This window comes from Choloepus didactylus, chromosome X (assembly GCF_015220235.1).
Source record: "Choloepus didactylus isolate mChoDid1 chromosome X, mChoDid1.pri, whole genome shotgun sequence".
Classification (NCBI taxonomy): Eukaryota; Metazoa; Chordata; class Mammalia; order Pilosa; family Megalonychidae; genus Choloepus; species Choloepus didactylus.
This window is the reverse complement of record NC_051334.1, coordinates 112350924-112373149: the sequence shown is the minus strand read 5'-3', so window position 1 is coordinate 112373149 and position 22226 is coordinate 112350924. Positions and strand designations below refer to the sequence as shown.

Here is a 22226-nt window from a genome sequence, read left to right as displayed (position 1 = left end):
CCAACTCAGCCTGGCGTGCCAGTGGGGGAGGGTGCTAGCGCCTCAGTTTGGGGAGCTTACCTTACAGTTCTGTGTTGTGAACTCAGCCATTCCACCCACTCCAGACTGGTGTAGATGTGTGTGCAGTCACAGATGGCCCCCAGATAGTTGTTCCAGACTATTTATTGGTTGTTCCTGGCTACTTACTACTTGCTCTGGAAGAGTAACTAAACTCCACACCCCTTTGCTGCCTTCTTGCCCTGCCTCTGACCTATAGTGTGTTTTGAAAGTGGGAATTTGTTCCAATGGATTGATATTATTAGGGAACAATTTGAGAATAATGTGAATTTATGTTTGCTTAGGAGTCATTTCATCCAGAAGAAACACCAGGTGAAACAAGGAAACTGTACCCTGCTTAAATGAGCTGAATAAGAACACACAGGACTTAACACTTACACATGCCTCAGGCACCTACCATCTCCCTCAGCTCACTGTTTTTTGAGCTATACCTGGATCCATATCTGGTGTTAGGACTTTCTTTCATAATCACTCAAAGCTGCAACCCTTCTGATGCCCACTTCGACAGGCAAACTTCAGGAATTTGACAGAGTAAAGTGTCGTATTTTTGTGGTATTTATATATTTCTTAGCCACTTAACGTACAAAACTGTGCTATGATTTTTATTAGGTTCCTATCCTTTTTGTGTGTTGTAGGTGAAGTTTTTGAATGTTGTGCACCTAAATCCATTTTTCCCGTAATCCCTTGGATTTTTTTTCAACTTTGCGTAGTACAGTGATTTTTAGGAATATATATGTCACATATAGCAATGCTGATGTTTAAGTCAATTAAAATTAATTAAAATTAAAAATTAAGTTTCTCAGTTGCACTAGCCACATTTAAGTGCTTAGTAGCCACATGTTGCTAGTGGTTATTATGTTAGACAGTGCAGGCATAGAACATTTCCACTGTCACAGAAATTTCTACTTGACAGCAGTGATATATAGCTTGACTCTTCAGTCTAAAAGATCAGATAAAATGGTGCTCTTACACAAGAGCTCACTCTTGAATTTTCCCCAATACCTTATTAGGTCTGTTCCTGTTCTATCATTTTAGGTTCTTCTTTTGCTGAGACCATGACCCAAGAATCTGTGGTATGCCCGTCTCTTTTCTGTTTGTTTTCCAGGTGATAGCTGCAAAATTGTTTTGCTACATTGCTTATATATTTTTTTGCAGGTGAAATTTGAAGCTCAGAAGAAAATTTTACAAAGACTAGAGTCTTATCTGAAAACAGTTAATGCAGTCAGTGTGACAATAGCTGCACCCAAATCCCAGGAGCTCTGTTGTCTTCTCTATTGTGTTATACCTTCTGTAAGTCCCCACCTCCCTATTCTTTATCTACTAAGTTTCTTTAATGGTTAATGATATCCACCAATAGTTACTGGGTACTTTCTGGGGACCAGGCCCTGTGCTAAGTAATTAGCATACATCATTGTTTCATTTACTTTTTACAATAACCTTGAAGGATAGGTACTATCATTTTACAGGTGAGGACATTGAGGCTCAGAGAGATTAAGTATGCTGCCTAAGGACACACATTGAAAGTGCCAGGGCTGAGATTTACACTCTGGTCTGTCCAATACAAAGTCTACTTTCTCAACCACTATACTATAGCCTCCTTAGAAAGATTCCAGACTTTAAAAACCTCCTTAATGAGAGGCAGAGCTTCATTTACGGCAGTGCTTGGCAAACTGCCGCCCTTAAGCCAAATCTGTCCTGCCTCTGCTTTTGTAAATAAAGTTTTATTGGAACACAGCCAAGTTCACTTGTTTATATATTGTCTATAGCTGCTTTCACACTATTGTGGCCAAGTTAAGTAGCTGTCACAGGGACCGTATAGCCCACAAAGCCTAAAACATTTGCTATCTGGCCCTTTACAAGAAAAGTTTGCTGATCCCTGCTTTATGGCAACATTGGAACTCCTTTCCTCTTCAGTCTGTGGAATGTGTTGATCTCAGCCATGGATTTTCACATATGCCATACTTCCAAATAGGCATAGTTTGTCCTCATCTGGAGAACATTCCTATTTTCCTTTATTGTCCTTGGATTCATTTGACCTGTTCTTCCTCTCTTGTCCTTCCGCACTCTCTAGCCTGTCATCAGTGGTTACAGAAATAAGTCCACCTTCTTTGCTACAGTATTTGGCAATCCAAATACTGTGGGGTACTATCTGGAAGCTTGGATAGGTCAGTTGAAAGCTGTGTCTAGTAGAAATAACAAACCCAAGACTATGAGGAAAGGGAAGGATATAAATAACAGTGTCAGTGGGAGTGGAGAGGAGTGGGAAAATGGTGGCCTCAAAGGATAAGGTTGAATTGGAAGTCTTCAATACAGATACTGATCAAAATGTTAATTGTGGTTCCTTTTTGGTGGGTAGTCATAACATAGTGATTGAAAATACAGTCTTTGCCTTTTCTTCTCTAAAATTCATATGCCTGATACCCCATAAGCCCTTAGTAAGTGTTAGCATTGCTGCTGCTATTGCATCATCATTGTTGTCATTGTCATCATCATCATTTTATGTTATTTTCCGTACTTGGAGCTATCTCCTCCTCATTCCAGTCACCTTTTCCATTCCACATTCCCCTATCTCTGAAAACAAGAGCTTCCTCTGATAAATCTGCCTTGAAAGAATTTATGGGGAATGTGAATGCTGGCGAGAGAAATCATGGATGGCATGTTTCTAAGACTTCATTCCAGTATCCATTCCCAGAGTCCATTCCTGAGTTTTCCATTTGCCCATTTTCAATAAACCCACTTGAAACATCATCATTTTGTATTAGTCACACTGTTTAAGATCCATATGCCTTAAACTCCAGTTCATTTAGGTAGGCGCTTGGGTGTTTTTTTCCCCCCTCACTGTGTGCTGAATTGAGTATATGATGTCAGTGTTCTCTGTTATTCAGTAATAAAAAAAAACCATTAGATTTTATTTTCCTCTTTAAATCTGAACAGAAAGCAGACATTGTCATATTGCATATTTGTGGCATGAGAGAAAATATCGAGGACTAGTTCCATTAAAAATAAGCTGCCAATGGCTAGACCAAGAAACAGGTTTTCTCTGAAAAATGGCTGTGGACTTGAACAAGGTATTTTGTTTCTTGATATGTGAGTATACCTCATTGAAGAAGGGAATTGGAGGTGCTAGACATTTTCTTCTAAATAATCTTTTAAGAAGAAAACCATTTAAGTCAAATTCTTTTTCTTTCCCTAGACAGGAACATCATTTATGTACAGCCTAACCATCTGAAAAATATCTCCGAGAAACACAATCAAGTGGCACAGGTAAAAAGGAACAAGCGCTAGTTGACAATGACCCAGGGCATTGCAGTCTGTAACAGCAGCGTCCCTGACATTTTAATGATAGAACTGCTTCTAGTGCTAGAGGCGAGGAGGGGCTGTGTACTAAAAGCATACCTCTTTACTTGGAGAGAATATTGCCAGTGTTTCATTGCAGAGAGGGTGGAGGAGAAGGAATGAGAACTGTGTCCGATATTGTAAATGTCAGGCATGCAAAGCATTTAATAGTGCGGAAGTATTAGAAAAGAAGAGTCTTGATGAAAGCAGTACCGATGATGTCTGAAATATTTGGAATGCTAGTCTTTTAGCTAGAACAGAATTGAGAAATACCACTAGAGGTGTAGGAGTGGTGGTAAGGCATCTACATCATGAAGTTGGCCTTGGACATTTTTTTTTAAAAACAGCTTTATTGAGTTTATAATTTACATATAATACAATGTACCCATTTAATGTGTGCAATTCAGTGGTTTTTAGAATATTCACAGAGTTGTGTGACCATCACCACAATCAATTTTAGGTTATTTTCATCACCCCCAAAAGAAACTTGAAACCTGTTTGCAGTCATTCTGTTTCCTTTCCAGCCCAAGACAGCCACTAATCAATCTGCTCTCAGACATTTTTATATCCTTCTGTTTCATGCAACCATTATTTATTGAGTGCCTACCATGCGTCAGGCACTATGCTCCCTGCCCTGATGGAACTTAAAAAGCAAAAAGGCAAAGTCTTACTAGACTGAGGACTGAACAGGACTCTGGCAAAACTGTCTTGTTCACTGTTAATTCTGACTCTCTTAATGTTTCAGGTTTCTGACACCTTGGTGGTACTTCCTTGATAGGACATCTTGACCTCCAAAATTTCCCTGGTAGGATACAGCTCCCTTTCTAGGACTCTTCAGAATTCTTCCTACATGGCGCTCATCAGCCCCTTCTCCCATTCTCTTTAGTGCTTACCTCTCTCCTCAAAATTCCTACCAATCTATCACCTTACCCTTGCTCTTGGCAGATGACCCTGCTTGTTCTTCACTGAAAAATGAAGGCTATCAGACGCCTTTAGCTTCTTTACCCACCATCTACACATGAGCTGAAATTACCCTCCTTCCCTCTTGTCTCAGTGAAAGAGGAGTCATTCCTTCCCCCTCTAAGGTTTATCCTTCCCCTGTTTGGATTCATTCCTACTACTTCCCCAGGATCCTATCTCATTAAATACCCTCTTTTCTCCTGCTTCTTTTCTCCCTCCCCACCTCTATCAGTTCTTTTCTTCCAGATCTTAAACATATTAAATATCTCCCATCTTTAAAAATTTTATTGTTCTTGCTTCTGACCCCAGCATTCCATATAAATTGATCTTCTCAAGGTCATCAGTGATCTCCATTTTGCCAAATCCAGTGGAAACTTTCTGTCGCCAACTTACTCAACTTTCTCTGCCTTTGGTGCCTCTTATTAATCATTCCCCCCACCCTTGAAATACTGTCTTCATTTGGTTTCTGTGATACTGTTCTCTCATAGTTTTTTCTCCTATCTCTCTGGCTACTTCTTAGTCTTTTTCATGAGATCTGTTTCCCTTTCCCTTCCCACTATAAGTGTTTTGTCCTGAGCCATCTTCTCCTCAATATATTCATAGGACACTGGACCCAGCCGTAGCTGATGTTTGAATGACCACCTGGAAGGTGACATGTCCTAAAGTTACATTTGTACTCTGGCTCCCTCTTGAGCTTCTGGAGGTGTCTTTCCAAAAGGCTACTGGACATCCTCACTTAGTTGTCCTACAGAGCTCTTGAGATCACATTGCCCTAGATCAGGGTTTCTCAACCTCAGCACTATTGACGTTTTGGGTTGGATAATCTTTGTTGGGGGAGGATATTCTGTGATTGTAGGATGTTTAGCAGCATTCCTGGCCTCTACCATTTAGATGCCAATTAAATACCCTGGGGGCAAAATTGCCTCTGGTTGAGAACCACTGCCTAATGTAAACTTATCTTCTTTCCCTTCCAAATGTGCTGCTGCTTCTTTTTTTTCCCCTCATCTTAGTAAATGGTACCACTATGTACTGGAAACATCTATCATCCTACATTCCTCCATCTTAGTTCCCCCTTCCTCAGCTAATTTAAATCAGTCTCCAAGTCCTGTCAGCTTTCCTTTTAAAAATATATGGAATCTATCCACTTATCTCTATTTCTGCCATCACCACTCTAGTCCAAGCTACCATCTTCTCTCACCTAGACTACTGCAGTAGCCTCCAAGCTGGTCACTGATTCCAGCTCCCCCCACCTCCAGTGTATTCTCCACATAGCAGCCGAGTGATCCTTAAAATGCAATAAGATAATAGCACTCTGTTGTAAAATTCTGCAGTAGTTGCCCAATAGCTTTTAGAATAAAGGTTGAATTCCTTACCTTTACACATAAGGACCTTCATGATAAGGTCCTTAGCCTATCTTCTGTACTTCTCACATGCTTTCCTCTTTCTATTGGTGTTGAAATATTTAGAGGTACCCTGCCATGGCATATGAATTTTTTCTCTCTTTGTCATCCTTCCCAAACTACCCCTCCTCTCAATATCTCTTTATGGCATAATTTTTGGTTAAATATTTTTTAGTGTTTACATTATTATTACTATGTAGATATTCACTGCTGAGCGAAGTAGATGTACTAAGATTTGTTCCATTGTACATTATATTCTTTCATTTTTTTATTTTATTATAATTATTTTTTTCTTATTCAGCAGTGTTATTGAGATATATTCACATATACAGTACATACAAAGTGTACAATCAGTGGTTTACAGCTTCATCACATAGTTGTACGTTCCTCACCACAATCATTTTCAGAACATTTCATTACTCTAAAACAAAAAAACAACACATCCCATGTCTCTTAACCACTCCTCCCCCAATTATGACCCCCAGCATAGGTGTGGTACATCTGTTACTGTTGATGAAAGAATATTAAACATTACTGTTAGCTATATTCCATAGTTTGCAGTAGGTGCATTTTTTCCCATATATCACTCTGTTGTTAATTCCTTGTAATAGTGACATACTTTGTTCTAGTTCATGAAAGAACATTTTTACATTTGTACTACTAATCACAGTCATTGTCCACAGGATTCATTGTGTTATCAAGTCCTCTGTTTTATCTTCTCACCTTCCTTCTAGTGACATACCCTACTTTAAACCTCTTCTTTCAGCCACAATCACCCACATCATTCAGTGCTGTTAATTACACTCACCATATTGTGCTACCATCACCTCTATCCAATTCCAAACATTTAAATTCAACCTAGTTAAAAATTCTGCACATATTAAGGATCCGCTCCCCTTCTCTACCCATATTCTATTTCTGGTAACTTACGTTCTAGATTTTAATTCTATGAGTTTACTTATTATAATTAGTTCATATTAGGGAAACCATACAGTATTTGATTTGTTTCTGGCTTATTTCATTCAACATAATGTCCTCATCCACGTTTTTGTGTGCATCATGACTTCATTCCCTCTTACAGCTGGAATGTTATATTCCATTGTTTGCATACACCACAATTTGTTTATCCACCCATCAGTTGATGGGCATTTGGACTGCTTCCATCTGTTGGCAATCATGAATGATGCCGCTATAAACATTGGTGTGCAAATGTCTGTTCCTGTCCCTGCTTTCAGTCTTCTGAGTATATACCGAGTAACAGGATTGCTGGACCATTTGACGGTTCTATACTTAGTTCCCGAGGAACCGCCAAACTGCCTTCCAAGCAGCTGCACCATTCTATCCCACCAGCCATGAATAAGTGTTCCTTCTTCTCCACATCATTTCCAACACTTGTAGTTTTCTGTTTTTTTTTTTTTGATAATGGCCATTCTAGTAGAAATGAAATGACATCTCATTGTTGATTTGATTTGCATTCCCCTGTAGCTAGTGATGTTGAGTATCTTTTCACGTTCTTTTAGCCATTATATTTCCTCCTTGGAAAAAATGTATATTCAAGTCTTTTGCCCATTTAAATTGGGTGTTTGTCTTTTATTGTTGAGTTGTAGGATTTCTTTATATAATCTGGATATTAGATCATTATCAGATATGTAGTTTCCAAATATTTTCTCCCATTGAGTAGGATGCCTTTTCACCTTTTTGACAAAGTTCTTTGATGCACAAAAGTATTCCATGTTGAGGAGGTCTCATATATTTTTTTCTTTCATGCTTGTGCTTTGGCTGTCAATTCTAAAAACTCTGTCTACCACAGATCTTGAAGATCTTTCATTTTTTATTATGGAAAGTTCCAAACATAAAAGTAGAAAAAACAGTATAAAGAATCCCATGTACCCATTACCCAGCTTCACAATTGTCAACATATGGCCAATCTTGTTTTATCTGTACTCCCACCCACTCTCTACCCTCCCCTTTTAGATTGTGTGAGGCAAATGCCAGAACTTATATCAAATAAATGTAAATACTTCAGCGTGAGTTCTAAAAAAAGGACTTATTTTTGAACATAATCTCATGCTATTATTACACCCTAAAAACAGTTATCCCATAATGTCATCAAATATCCAGTAAATGTTCAGATTTGATTTTGAGTTATCTCATAAGCGTATTAATTTTTATAGTTGGTTTGTTCAAATCAGGATTTAAGTAAGATTCACACATTGTATTTTACCAGTAATGTCTCTTTTAATTTGTAAGTACCCCACCCTTTTAATTTTTTGTCCTTGCCAATTTATGTTTTGAGAAACTGGTTTGTTTTCCTGGGCCGATTCTCACAATCTGGATTAGCTGACTGCATCCCCATGATGTCATTTAATGTTATTCTTCTGTCTCCTATAGTTGCTGTAAGCTGGTTGATGCTTAACCTTGCATGAGTGTCTTTCACTTTGAACCTATTTGTGTCTTTGGGTCTAAAATGAGTCTCTTGTAAACAGCATATAGGTGGATCCTGCTTTTTATCCATGTCTTTTTATTGGGAGTTTAATCCACTAACATTCAATGATATTACTCTAAAGGCAGTACTTACTTCAGCCATTTTATCCTTTGGTTTTTATATGTCCTATCTTATTATTTCTCTTTTCACACATTTAGTTACCTTTATTGATAATCTTCATTTCTTGACTCTCCTCCAAGCCTCTCTCTCTCCTGATATTTTAAACTCTCCCCTCATTTGAAGGACATTTTTGCTAGATAAAGAATTTTTGGCTGACAGTTTTTCTCTTTCAGTACCTTAAATATATCATACCACTGCTCACTTACCTCCCTGGTTTCTGATGAGAAATCAGCATTTAGTCTTATTGCAGATTCCTTGTATGTGATAAATCACTTTTCTCTTGCTGCTTTCAGTATTCTTTCTTTATCCTTGGCATTTGACATTCTGATTAGTATGTGTCTCAGAGCAGGTTGGTTAGGATTTATTCTGTTGGAGTACATTGTGCTTCTTGGACATGTATATTATGTTCATAAGAGTTAGGAAATTTTCAGTCATTTTTTTCAGATATTCTTCTGCCCTTTTTCCCTTCTCTTTTCCTTCTGGGATACCCATGATGCATATTTTTGCGTGCTTTGTGCTGACATTCAAATTCCCAAGGCACTGCTCAATTTTTTTCCCGTCTTCTCTATCTGTTCTTCTGTCTATAGGATTTTGATTGTGTCTTCTAGTTCACTGATTCTTTCTTCTGCACGTTCACATCTGCTGTTGTATGCCTCTAGTGTATTTTTAATCTCTGCTATTGCCTCTTTCATCCCTATAATTTCTGTTTGTTTTATAGTTTCAAATTCTTCTTTATGTTCACATTTTTTCTTAATGTCCTTGATCACTTTAGCCATATTTTCTTTCATCTCCTTGAGTTGATTTGCTTGAATATCTTTGATAAGTTGTTCCAAATTCTGTGTCTCCTCTGACATTTTAATTTGTTCCCTTGACTGGGCCACATCTCCCTGTTTCTTAGTTGGCTTGTAATTTTTTGCTGACGTCTAGGCTTCTGATATATTGATGAGTTTACTCTGAAGGTCAGTTTTCTTTCTCTTGTTGAGGGTTTTATTTTTGATTGGCTTTGTGTTAAGGCTCTTCTTTGACACATAGTCTGCCTTATTCTAGACCTTTAGAATAGCTCGTATTTAACTGATCAGATTTTTCAGCTCTTCTTCATTTGATTCTTGCCCTGGATATGCAGTACAATTTTTAAGATTGCACTATTTGTGCAATTATTTCACCTCCAGAAGAAACACATCCTTTCCTCTGCCTCTGTTCCTTCTCTGGGAATCTTGATCTGTTCTGTTTGTGTTTTGCCTCCATAGATTTTACACTCCTTTCATTGTCTCTAGCTGTTTTTTCCTGGAGGGCAAATTCTGGGAGGAGGGACACTTCAAGTCAGTATTTCCGAGCCAAAATATGGTCAGGGACCCATGAAGAAGGGACATACTGGCTCCATCGTGCTCTGGAAGGCAATCAGAAAGGGCACAAAAGCCTCTTTGAGGGTCGCCAATCTCTGCTTCCTGACCTGTCCAGGAAATGTATCCCTTTAGCTAACTATTCCCTGCAGCCCTGAGGAGCACTGTATCTTTAAATCTCCACTGTTTCTGCTCCTGTCCAGGGTGGGGTTGAAACAATGCTGCTGCTGCATTTTTTGGGGGAGGGTGAAACACTAGGGCACAGCCAGGATCCAGCAATCCAAATTTGCTAATCAAAATCCATGATCAGTGATCCACCGTGCCTACCCATGTTCTTCGGGACAAGGATTTCTATATCCCTTTTTGTCTTCAGCACAGCTAGACCAGGGACTGGACCCCCAAGTCCCTGGCTATTCCCTGCTGGGGTTGGGGCACCAGCAGCTGCTGCACAGAGAGTGCAACTTACTGTTCATTACTGTACTTTATCAGCCTCTTCCTCCCACTCTTCCCTAGATGCTGTACAGTGTTCTTTCTGGCCTCCAAAGCCCCAGAACAGTTGTTTCAGACAGTTTCTGCCTATTTACTAGCTGTTTTGGTGGAAGGATGGAATCCTGGGCTCTCTATCTGCCATCTTCCCAAGTTCCAGGAAATATTTTTTTTAAGAGAGAAGATTCATGAGTTCATACCAAATCACATTTAGAATTACAGAATTTTACTTAAATTCTTTGATCATACATTCTTGTCTCTTAAAATGAAAATTTTAGCTCTTTACTACATTAACTTAATTCTTAAGTTAATTATTATTAACAAGTGATTACTGAAAAGAGCTCAGGATTTCTTTCCAGTTCTTTTTGTCAGATTATTGTGCCTCTTCCGCCAGAGTTCAAACCCTGGCTCTGTCACTTGTTGCTGTGTTATCTGGAGCCACTCACTTCACCTATCTGGGCCTTGGTTTCCTCATTTACAAAACCAGGGATGATACCAGTACCTGCCTTTTAACGTGGCTGTCAGGGCTGGGACTGAGGTGACACCCTGGGGGCAGAACTTCAAAGGGATGCCAGAAAGCTCAGCCATCAAGATAAATAGTATTTTAATGCAATAATTTTGAAAATCAAAATTAATGGGGGAAAATCATGATGAAACAAAATATCGAGATTGTTTTAAGTAAAGACAGGATGGAACCCTGTCCTTGCACAACTGGGCCTTAGTTCACCCTTAATACCGGCCCTGCTTCCAATAAAACTTTATTTACAAAAGCGGCAGCTGGGCCCTGGCCTGTAGTTTGCCAGATTTGATTTTTTTTTAATAGTAAAACATATTTTTACATGATTAAAATACTTATCTTCAACAGACAAAAAAAAATTATTGTGCCTCTTGAAATAATTTATCTCTTTGTAGTTAAGCTACCAACTTGATACACAGGTTCATTCTTTCCTTCTTTTTTTCATCTTGCTTTCAAATTTTAGGATTGATTTTTTTAGTTTTTCATTTTGATTTCATTTTGTTAAATGTTTACATGATTCCAAATTCAAACTACAAATAAAGGTACATTAAGAGAGGTCTAGCTTTCATTTCTGTCTGCACTACTCAGTTGTCTCCTTCCTTCTATGGGTAAGCATTTTTATTTGTTTTTTTTCCCCTATTTTTAAAAAATGGAGAGAGATATTCATATCCTTTTGTTTCTTACCTAAAAGTAGCTTACTAAGCACACTGTTTGGCCCTTGATTTTCTTCACATAATAATATACCTCATTTTTTATAGCTGTAATAGTTCTATAAAGTGATATATTTTATAACTTTTTGTTTTTTATTGGAATGAATGATGATCTCATTTTTCCATTTGCTTAGTTTTCTGTGAACCTATTGCTAACTTTTCCCCAAATGCCATAAAGGCTCTGTCAAACATTCATCAATATTCTCCATATAGTTGAAAGCTTCAGTTCAAATTTCTCCTGGAAGACATTTTTCCTGGAGTCTTTCATCTTAGGCTCGCTAGGCCTTCTGTATAGCTGTTATCTTGGGATTCTTTTGCTGCTCTCCAATCTTGTATCCTCTGTTTCTTAGATGTCCTGTCTTCTTTTTTCTTGGTTTATATCCTAATTTGGCTAGAAAACAACCTCCATTAACTTTCTGAGAAAGGGTGCTTAGGAGGTAAAGTTTTAGAGTTGTTGCATGTCTACAAATTTCTTTTTCCATCTTGACATATGATTGAGAGTTTTTTGAGATTTAAAATTCTGGGTTTGAAATCATTTACCTTTATGAATTTGAAGACATTGTTTCAAATCATCATCTGGCTGCCAATGTTGTTGTATGGGTCTAAAAACTACTTTAAGACCTAATCCTCCTCTTATTTTTTTGAGAAACTTTTAGGGAACCAATATTTATATCTGATATTTTGAAACTTTGTGATCATATGGGCCTTTTTATTTATTGTAGTGGGCACTTTGTGGGCCTTGTCAATCTGGAAGCTAATACTTTCAGATCTGGGAAATTTTCCTATATTATTTCTTTGATGCACCACCCCCCTTCCATTTTCTATGTTGTCTCTTTCTATACCTCCAGAGGTAGATATATCTGTAACTTGGATTTCATGAATTGATCTTATAATTTTTCACTCAGCCCTCTCCTATTTTGCATCTCTTTGCCTTTTTGTTTTCCTTTCTATTAAATTTTCTTGACCTCAGTGCCAACACTTTTACTTGTTTTTTTTATTTCTACTATCTTAGCTTTAATTTTCAAAACTTTTATCTTGTTTTCAGATTGTTCCTTTTGTACAGCACCCTGTTCTTTTTTTTTTAGTAATGTAATATTTTCTCTTGTATCTCTGAGGATATTAATTATATACATGATTTGTTTTTTGTTTGTTTTTGTTTTTAGATACATTTACAATTTTATTACAAAATTGTTCTATTAGCATTAGTTGGTTACAGTGATAGCAAGATACTGTCAGTGTGGCAGAGAAGCTCTAAAGTAACATGAATTCTCTCCTTACTGAACCTAAATTTAAGTTACCTCATATTCCTTACATTCAAGTTACCTGCATTCCTATCTGCTGCAAATACACCATTTTAGGGAGGAGTTGATGCTAACAGATTAGACTAAATGTTCAAAAGACTGCAAAAGTTCCTTTATGGATTTTCTTTTCCTTTTCCCCTCCAAAATTATTTTACATTAAAAGAATCAAATTACTTAGAGCTCATCTGAAAGAAGCAGAGCCCAACGAGCATTGCATTTAGTTATCGTTAAAAAGCAGTACCTGTATAATGCATGTTTCACTCCAGCACAGGCACAGGGAGTGGTCACTGTAGTTTTAAATTCCTGCATTAGAGTCCCTTAAAAAAATAAAAGTATTGAATCAAGTTCTTCTGCATGGTGTTACTGCTGTGCCTTTGATGATTGGTCACTTTCTCTGCTGTGTTTGCTTTGAAGGGATCTTCCAATGTATCACCAATATTCGTTTCTTATAGTGTCCTTTTCTTTCGCTAGGATTTCACATAACTCTAATGCTTTATTAAGAATGTCCTCCTTATTGTCACATTGGTTTTCTAGCATGTCTTCATAGGTATCCACAAGAAATGCAATTAGATAGGGAGAACTGTGACTTGGTTGTAAATCAAGTAATTGATTTAACGGATTAGGATATTTGGAAAGGCCATGATCCTCCAAAATCCCTTTCAAATAATTCCATGCACTCATTATGTGGTACTAGTTTGATCATTTCCAGAGTGTACTGGACTTCTCTCTCCAATATGGCAGAATCATTGTAGCCAGTGGTGTTAGAAATTACAAAGTATCTTTGGTTCCAGACAGAGTTATTTCTCACATCTTCTATGAGAAGTTGGTTTACATATTGCAGCTCATTATCCCAAAGTTTAAATTCCTGGATAACCCATTGTTGATGCTGCCAGGCATAGTAATTCTTTGCATCTTGGTTAAGAATATCAGCAATCAACTCAATCTCCTGAGATGGATCTTTCAGACATTCCACTAAGACTCTCCTATGATGCCAAACTTGATAGTTTTTGGGCTATTCCTCAATTATTGCAGTGAAGTAGTTCATTTCCTCATGTAGATCCTTTTGAAGTGACTTTACGAGAACTCTCTGAAAATGCCACACTGTATAATTGGCTGCATTTAACTCAATGGCATCCCGGGTTAATTTAAAAGCTTGTTCCCTTCTCTCATCATGCTGCAGAACAGCACGGAAATAATCATAAACATCTCTAAACTTTTCACTATAAATGATCTGGACCACTGGATCTATATCAGCCCATTCTGCTCTGTCCCTGTCTGTAGGTGGGTGAGTCCAGCCTCAGAAACCCATCGTCCATAGGGGATGCCATCGCTTCTCTGGCCTCAACCGCCATCTCTTCTTCCACCTGTTGCTGCTGTTGCTGGGGGGGGGGGGGCGGGGGGGGCAGCTGGGGTGGTAGCTGCTCTGGTTGACCAGGCTCACTGCCCTGGGCAGCTTCCCTGACCTCCTCAGTGGCCACCCTACATGACTTGTTTTATATTTTTCTGTTCTTTGAAACGTCTGTTTCCTTCAGGATTTTTTTTTCTTGTTTATTTGTTTTGAGTATCATCTTTCTTAATGGAGGTTTTAATCAATATATCAAATATCTGGTGATACTTGACTGTTCATATTTAAGAGTGAGGCCTTCAAAAGCTGATTGACAGTTCAATGTGCTTGAGTGGTGTTCCAGTTTGCTAAAGCTGACATTATGCAAAATATCAGAAATGGATTGGCTTTTTTTCCTCCATATTTTTTTTAAATTCAGTTTTATTGAGATATATTCACGTACCATACAATCATCAGTGATGTATAATCAACTGTTCACAGAACCATCATATAGTTGTGCATTCATAACACCAATCTATTTTTTGAATTTTCCTTATACCAGAAAAAGTAAAAATAAGAATAAAAAATAAAAGAAAAGAAGAACACCCAAAACACTCCCCACCCTGTTTTTCATTTAGTTTTTTGTCCCTATTATTCTACTCATCCATCCATACACTGGATAAAGGCAGTGTGAGCCATCAGGCTTTCACAATCACACTGCCACCTCTTGTAAGCTACATTGCTATACAATCATCTTCAATAGTCAAGGCTACTGGGTTGCAGTCTGATAGCTTCAGGTATTTACTTCTAGCTATTCGAATACATTAAAACCTAAGACATGTTATCTATATAGTGCATAAGAATGTCCACCAGAGTGACCTCTCGATTCCATTTGAAATCGCTCAGCCACTGAAACTTTATTTTGTTTCATTTTGCATCCCCCTTTTGGTCAAGAAGATGTTCTCAATCCCACGATGCCGGGTCCAAATTCATCCCTGGGAGTCATATCCTGCGTTGCCAGGGAGATTTACACCCCTGGGAGTCGGGTCCCACGTAGGGGGGAGAGCAGTGAGTTCACCTGTCGAGGTGGCTCAGTTAGAGAGAGAGAGGGCCACATCTGAGCAACAAAGAGGTACTCAGGGGGAGACTCTTGGGCACAATTATATGCAAGTTTAGCCTCTCCTTTGCAGTAACGAGCTTCATAAGGACAAGTCCCATGATCGAGGGCTCAGCACATCAAACCACCAGTCCCAGTGTTTGTGAGAACATCAGCAAGAATCCAGGTGAGGAAGTCGAATACCTCTGCATTCACTCTGAGCTTTTCAGGGGGGCCCCGAGTATATATTTTTATTCTCTGCCCGAATTACTTTAGGATGTGCTACTATTTCATTCTAATCTATACAGACCTACCATAGATCACTTCCTATTCAAAGTTCCATGTAATTGTAGTGTTTGAACAAACTGACTTTAGAAGTTATATTATTTAGAAAATATAGATCCTACACCAAATAAACATCTCTTCCCTTGGTCTCACATGGAAGTTGAAGTTTGAACACAGTCAGTTTCAACCTTTACCCTTTGGCCCAATTTGCTCTAGTCTTAACCAGATCTGCTTTATTCATATCTCTAATTGAAGTCTGGGTTCTATTTCAGCTTTTTTTTTTTTAACAGTTGCTGTATGCATTAATACTGATATTCATATCTGCCAAGCTCTAGCTCTGAGTCTCAGGTGTCACACAGATACCCAATGTTCCAAAGACCAATCAGGTTATACACTAAGGGATCAGCATCTCAGAGTTTGGAGATAGCCATTACAATTCAGGAATAGATTTGACTGCTGTAAGGGCTTACAATCTAGGGACCATTACAATAATCATTTCCCTGTTAGGCTGTGCTCTAAGATTTAATTCTGAGTTTACACTAGTTAGTCCATATTGGTGAGGCATTATAGTGTTTGTCTTGGTTTCTGGTGTACTTCACTCAACATGCTGTCTACAAGATCCATTCACCTCGTTGCGTGTCTCACAGCTTCACTCCTTCTCATAGTTGCTCAGTATTCCTTTGTATGCATACATCACAGTTCACCATTCTGTTCCTCAGTCAGTGTACCCTTAGGCCACCTCCACCCATTGCAAATCATGAATACTGCCTCCATAAACACCAGTGTGCAAATGTCCATTCATGTCTCTGCTCTTGGATCTTCCAAATACATACCCCATAATGAGGTTGTAGGACCTTATGGCCCCACACACTTAGCTTCTTGTGGAGCCACCACAGTGACCTCCCATAAGGCTACACCATTCTGCCTCCTCATCAACAGTAAATAGGTACATCCCTCTCTCCATGTTTTCTCCAGCACTTTTACCTCTATTTATATTTTTTCCTATAATCTTATGGAGATATATTCACGTAACACACAACCATCCACAGTTTACAGTCAGTTGTTCACAACATCATCACATAGTTGTACATTTATCACCACAGTCAGCAAGATTTCGCTGCTTTCAGCTGTTCCACACTTTGTGAGTGTTGTATGAAATTTGTCCAACCTCAAATTCCTCTGCAGTGTACAGTCCATGCAGTTCCTGGCTTTCTACCAACTGCCCCGGAGGAGTAACTACAACCTAGACCTCACCTCTCCACCATCTTCTCCTCCATATTTTTTTATTGTAGAATATAACATATATACATAAAAGTGACTACTTTCCAAGTGCAATTTAGCAAGTAGTTAGCAAATTTCAAAGAATATGATAGATTACAATTCCACAGTTTCAGTTATTTCCTTATTGTGAAATAATATATATACAAAAAGGTAATATCTTTCAAAGTATGATTTAACTAGTAAATATATAGGAAATTTCCAAAGTTATGAGTTATAGTACTGTATTTTCAGTTATTTCCTTATTGTGAAATACAACATACACACAAAAAGGTATAGCTTTCAAATTACCGTTTAACAAGGAGCAATAGAACAAATTTCAAAGGAAGCTATGGGTTACAGTTCCACCATTTCATTTCTTTCCTTCTAACTATTCTAATACCCTAGCAACTAAGAAAAAGAAAATTATATAAATATTCAGTATTCATAATCCTTTGTTAAATTCCATCTTGTCTGTTGCTACCCCTTCCTCTAGTTCACTTTCCCAATCTTCAGTGATGTCTAGGCAGTGACCACCTTAACCTGTTCATGTTGAAAAGGGGTGTCAACTTTATGAGCAAAGGGGACACATCTAGTTGATGTTCTTGAAGAGGCTATTGCCACTAGGTTTTGGGACTTGGCTGGCATAGGAGCACTCTGAAGGATCTAAGTTTCTGATGAATAAACCTAGTGAGTGAAATTAAAGTCTCGGGTAGGGATCTGGGTATTCTTAAAGGTTTTCAGGACTACTGTTGACTTGGACCTATCATATTGTGGTCATTTGGCATATCTAGGTGAGGCTTGCATAGGAATAACCTCCAGGACAACCTCCTGACTCTATTTGAATTCTCTTAGCCAGTAAAATCTTATTTTGTTGCCTTTCTTTTCCCCCTTTTGGTCAAAAAGCATTCTCAATCCCTTGGTGCCGGGGTCAGGCTCATTCCCAGAATCCATGTCCTATGTCACCAGGAAGGCGCATTCATCTTGGGGGTCCTCTCCCATGTCGGGGGGAGGGTGATGAATTTATTTGCAGAGTTTTAGGCTTAGAGAGAAAGTCCACATTTGAGCAGCAAAAGAGGTTCTTTAGAGGTGACCCCTAGGCATAAGTATAGGTAAGCTTAGCCTCCTCTCTAGCCATTAGTTTCACCTGAGCAAGCCTCAATTTCAAGGGCTTGATTTACAAAGTAGAGGGCTCCTAAGTTCACATAGCATATATCTATGATACTCCATCCATATCTCACATTATCATCACTTAGTTGTACAATCCTCATCATTCTCCATTTAAAACAATTCTCAAGACCCAAACATCTTGTAGCTCTGATCAGCCCTTAATTATTTGTCCCTAGTATTTGTGTAATACCAATATGGTATTCCTATTAATTATAGACCCTAGTATGCAATATGTAGATTTTTAACATATACACTTTCATTGTCAACTCTCTGTGCTAGTGTCATACCTTAGAAGTATATCATGCAAGCTCCTGTGTTTATTTGTGGGGCTGATCTGTGGGAAATGTGCCTTTAAACAACCCCTTTCATTCCTATTCACCTTCAATATAGCTTTGATACTTATAATCCCATTAACAAACAATTGTCACCCCTATCCAATACCATACCTTTGAATTCACCATCATTAACATATCTGAACATATTAGATTATCATTCCCCCTCACTAGCTACTGTCTATCACTAGGTCCCCAATATTCTATGGAGTATCGCCTCCAAAATGTCTCTCTAAGCTGCAGCATTGAGCTCCTTCTGTCTGAAACATTTATAGTTGTTATTTCTTCTTGGTTAATTATTCCTTTTATTAACATATAGTGTCTTTCTTTAGCTCTTATGATATCTTTGCATTTAAAGTCTATTTTGTCTGATATTAGTATAGCTACCCCAGCTTTCTTTTAATTTCAGTTTTCACGGAATATGTTTTTCTATCCTTTCACTTTCAGTCTTTTTGTGTCATAGGGTCTAAGATGACTCTCTTGTAAACAGCATATCACTGGGTCATATTTTTAAATCCATTCTACCAGTCTGTGTCTTTTAATTGGAGAATTTAATCCATTCACATTCAAAGTTATTACTGTGAAGGGAGTTCTTGAACCAGCCATCTTATCCTTTGGTTTTTAGTTGTTAGATCTATTTTTTTCCCTCTCTCTTTTTTTCCTTCAAGTTACCCTTACTAATAAGTCTTCAGTTCTGTGCTCCTTTCTAGACCTCTCTGTCCTTTCTTTTTTCTCAGCTGGTAGACCTCCCTTTAGTATTTGTTGCAGGGCATGTCTCTTGTTAACAAATTCTCTCAGTGTCTGTGAAAATTTTTAACTCTCCCTCAATTTTGAAGGAGGGCTTTGCTGGATAAAGAATTCTTGGCTGGCAGTTTTTCTCTTTCACAATCTGAAGTATGCCTGTGCCAATTTGAATGTATTGTGTCCCCCAAAATGCCATTATCTTTGATGCAATCTTGTGTGGGCAGATGTATTAGTGTTGATTAGATTGTAATTCTTTGATTGAGTGTTTCCATGGAGATGGGACCCACCCAACTGTGGGTGATGACTCTGATTGGATAATTTCCGTGTAGGTGTGGCCCTGCTCATTCAGCATGGGCCTTGATTAGTTTACTGGAGCACTATAAAAGCTCAGACAGAAGGAGTGAGCTTGCTACAGCCAAGAGGGACACTTTGAAGAATGCACAGGAGCTGAGAGAGTAGTTTCAGCTGAGAGACACATTTTGAAGACAGCCATTGGAAGCTGACACTGACATTTTGGGGAATACCATTTTGAAATGCAACCTGGGAGCAAGCAGATGCCAGCCATGTGCCTTCCCAGCTAACAGAGGTTTTCTGGACACCATTGGCCATCCTCTACTGAAGGTACCCGATTTTTTATGTGTTACCTTGGACACTTTATGGCCTTAAGACTGTAACTGTGTAACCAAATAAACCCCCTTATATAAAAGCCAATCCGTTTTTGGTGTTTTGCAAAAAGGCAGCATTGGCAAACTAGAACAATGTCATACCACTGCCTTTTCACCTCCATGGTGCCCACTGAGTAGTCAGTACTTAGTCTTATGTTGTTTCCCTTGTATGTGTTGAATTGCTTCTCTCTTCCTGCTTTCAGAACTTGCTCCTTCTCTTCAGCATTTGACAGTTTGATCAGAATATGTCTCAGAGTGTGTTTATTTGGATTTGTTCTGTTTGGAGTTTGTTGGGCATCTATGATTTGCATATTTATGTCATTTAGAAGGGTTGGGAAGTTCTCCCCAACAATGTCTTTGAATACTTTTCCTAGTCCTTTACCCTTCTCTTTCCCTTCTGGAACACCAATGATTCTTACATTTGTGCACTTCATGTTGTCCATCATTTCCCTGAGATCCATTTCAAAATTTTTGATTTTTTTTTCACCATTCATTCTTTGTGCTTTCACTTTCCATCAGCTTATCCTTGAGGTCACTTATTCGTTCCTGTACTTCTTCAAATCTGATGTTTTGTGATTCCAGAATATTTTTAATATGATCAACAGTATTTTTTATTTCTGTAAGATCTGCTGTTTTTTTATTTACTCTTGCAAATTCTTCTTTATGTTCTTCTAGATTCTTCTTCATGTCCTTTATATCCTGAGCCATAATATTGATGTTTTCGTGTACCTCTTTGATTAATTGCTCCAAATTTTGCATCTCTTGTGGTTTTTTAATTTGTTCGTTTGGCTGTCCATGTCTTCTATATCCTTTAAGTGCTTTGTAATTTTCTGCTGGCTTCTGGACATTTGCTTGTATTGATAGGTTTATTTTGGGAAGTGCAGAGTTAACTGAGCAGTTATATATAATTTGGTTTGCTGGAGTGCAGTTTCCCAATTCTACCAGCAGGTGGTGCTCCTGATGTACAGCTTGCTGGAGTGCAGTTTCCCTGAGCTACCAGTAGGTGGAGCTCTCAATTATGTCTTTCCTGAACTTCTGTGTGGTGGGCGGAGTCCAATCCGGGTGGGGAACCAATCAGTGCACTGGCTCTCCTTGTGCCCTGGGAATCCTGGTCCTGGGGCTGCAATGTGGGCCCCAAGCAGGTAGACAGGGAGCCAGATCAAGGGCACCCTGCAGGTGGAGCGTGGGCCCTGCTTGCCAGTTCTCTTCCTGCCTTGTGCCAGTGAGTCTCCAGGGTGTGGGAAGGGCTCCTGATTGCCAGTATGGCACCTGTTCCCTTCCCTGCTTTGTTGCATGACCCCCCGCACCCCCCCCACCCCCCGCCCCGTCTGTGGGGGTAGCACAATCAATGCCTGTCTGACTGTGTAGGATCACCACCCAGCAAACCATCAAGGTAGGTGGATGGGAGTGGAGAGCTGCTACTCACTCCCTTGCCCAGCTGCAGTTTGCTGCTGCCAGTCTGTTGTGGGTGGGGGGTGGGGGGGTGGCTGGGCAGTCTGAACAGGGAATTCACTGTGACCCTCCAGCCACTGTCTCTCTTCGGTTTTTGTCAGTTATCCCTCCCATGTACTGTGGGGGACCCTCTGTGGCTGGTCACACCCTGGAACTGTGGTCCCTTGTATCCTCTGGCCCCTTTCTAGCTACTCTGATGCAGAAAAAGCTGGTTCCACCTCACCTACTCTGCCATCTCGGATTGGCTTTTATAAAGGGGATTTATTAGGCTACGAATTCACAAGGCCATAGAAGTGTCCATACTAGGCCATCAAGAAGAGGATAATTTCACTGAAGAATAGCTGATGGTATCTGGAACACCTCTGTCAGCTGGGAAGGCATGTGGCTGGTGTCTGCTGGTCCTTTGCTCCCAGGTTGTTTCACAATGGCTTTCTCCAAAATGTCTCTGGGTCTTAGTTTCTCTCAGCTCTCTGCTTGGTTCTCTTGGGGTGTTTCTCTCTAAGCATCGGGAGTCCTCTCTTAGCTTCTCCAGGGCAAACTCTGGGTTTCATCTCTTAGCTTAGCATCTCCAAACATCTTTCTGTCTGCATCTCCAAGCATCTCTAAGCATCTCTGCCAGCTCCTTCAGTTTCTCTGTGTCCTGGCTTAGCATATCCTGGGGTATTTTTGTCTCTCTGCTCTCTGAGCTCTCTTTAAAGGACTCCAGTAAACTAATCAAGACCTACACTGAATGGGTGGGGTCAAATTTCTGTGGAAACATTCAATCAAGAGGTCTCAACCTAATCAAAAGACTAATAAGTCTACCCCCTGCAAGACTGCATTAAGAACATGGCTTTTCTGGGGAACATAGTATATGCAAACCAGCACATTCCACCTTCTGGACCCCAGAGAGACATATTGATTCTTGGCTTCATTGCTGGTGATTGGGCAAATAGCTAATTTTTTTTCATTGCGAGGGTCCCCCATGTCTCTGTCTCTATAGATATTTACTCTAAAGACTATTCAGTTTCTTTAAAGAATCATCTTCAAATCTCCTGCCTGGGTGTTGGGGGGGGTGAGGGGGGGCAATAAGCTTGACTGCTGGCCTTCTGGAATTGGTGTCAAGAAAGGGGTAGGGTGTTGGACCATTTAAAAATGTAGATTTACATTTAATCTTCCTATTTCTACCCCTACTACAACTACTACTGTG

At 39.2% G+C, this 22226-nt stretch overlaps 1 protein-coding gene and 1 pseudogene across 1 annotated transcript in view; one reads left to right on the top strand and one right to left on the bottom strand.

The window, feature by feature from the left end:
* TRMT2B (tRNA methyltransferase 2 homolog B) overlaps positions 1–22226 on the top strand; it is a 40400-nt gene that overhangs the window by 8888 nt on the left and 9286 nt on the right. The window contains 3 exon segments of the mRNA XM_037820860.1: positions 1213–1347; positions 2129–2222; positions 3251–3316. Coding sequence (XP_037676788.1) covers positions 1213–1347; positions 2129–2222; positions 3251–3316 — 295 coding nt within the window.
* On the bottom strand, positions 13073–14079 carry LOC119523204 (annotated as a pseudogene).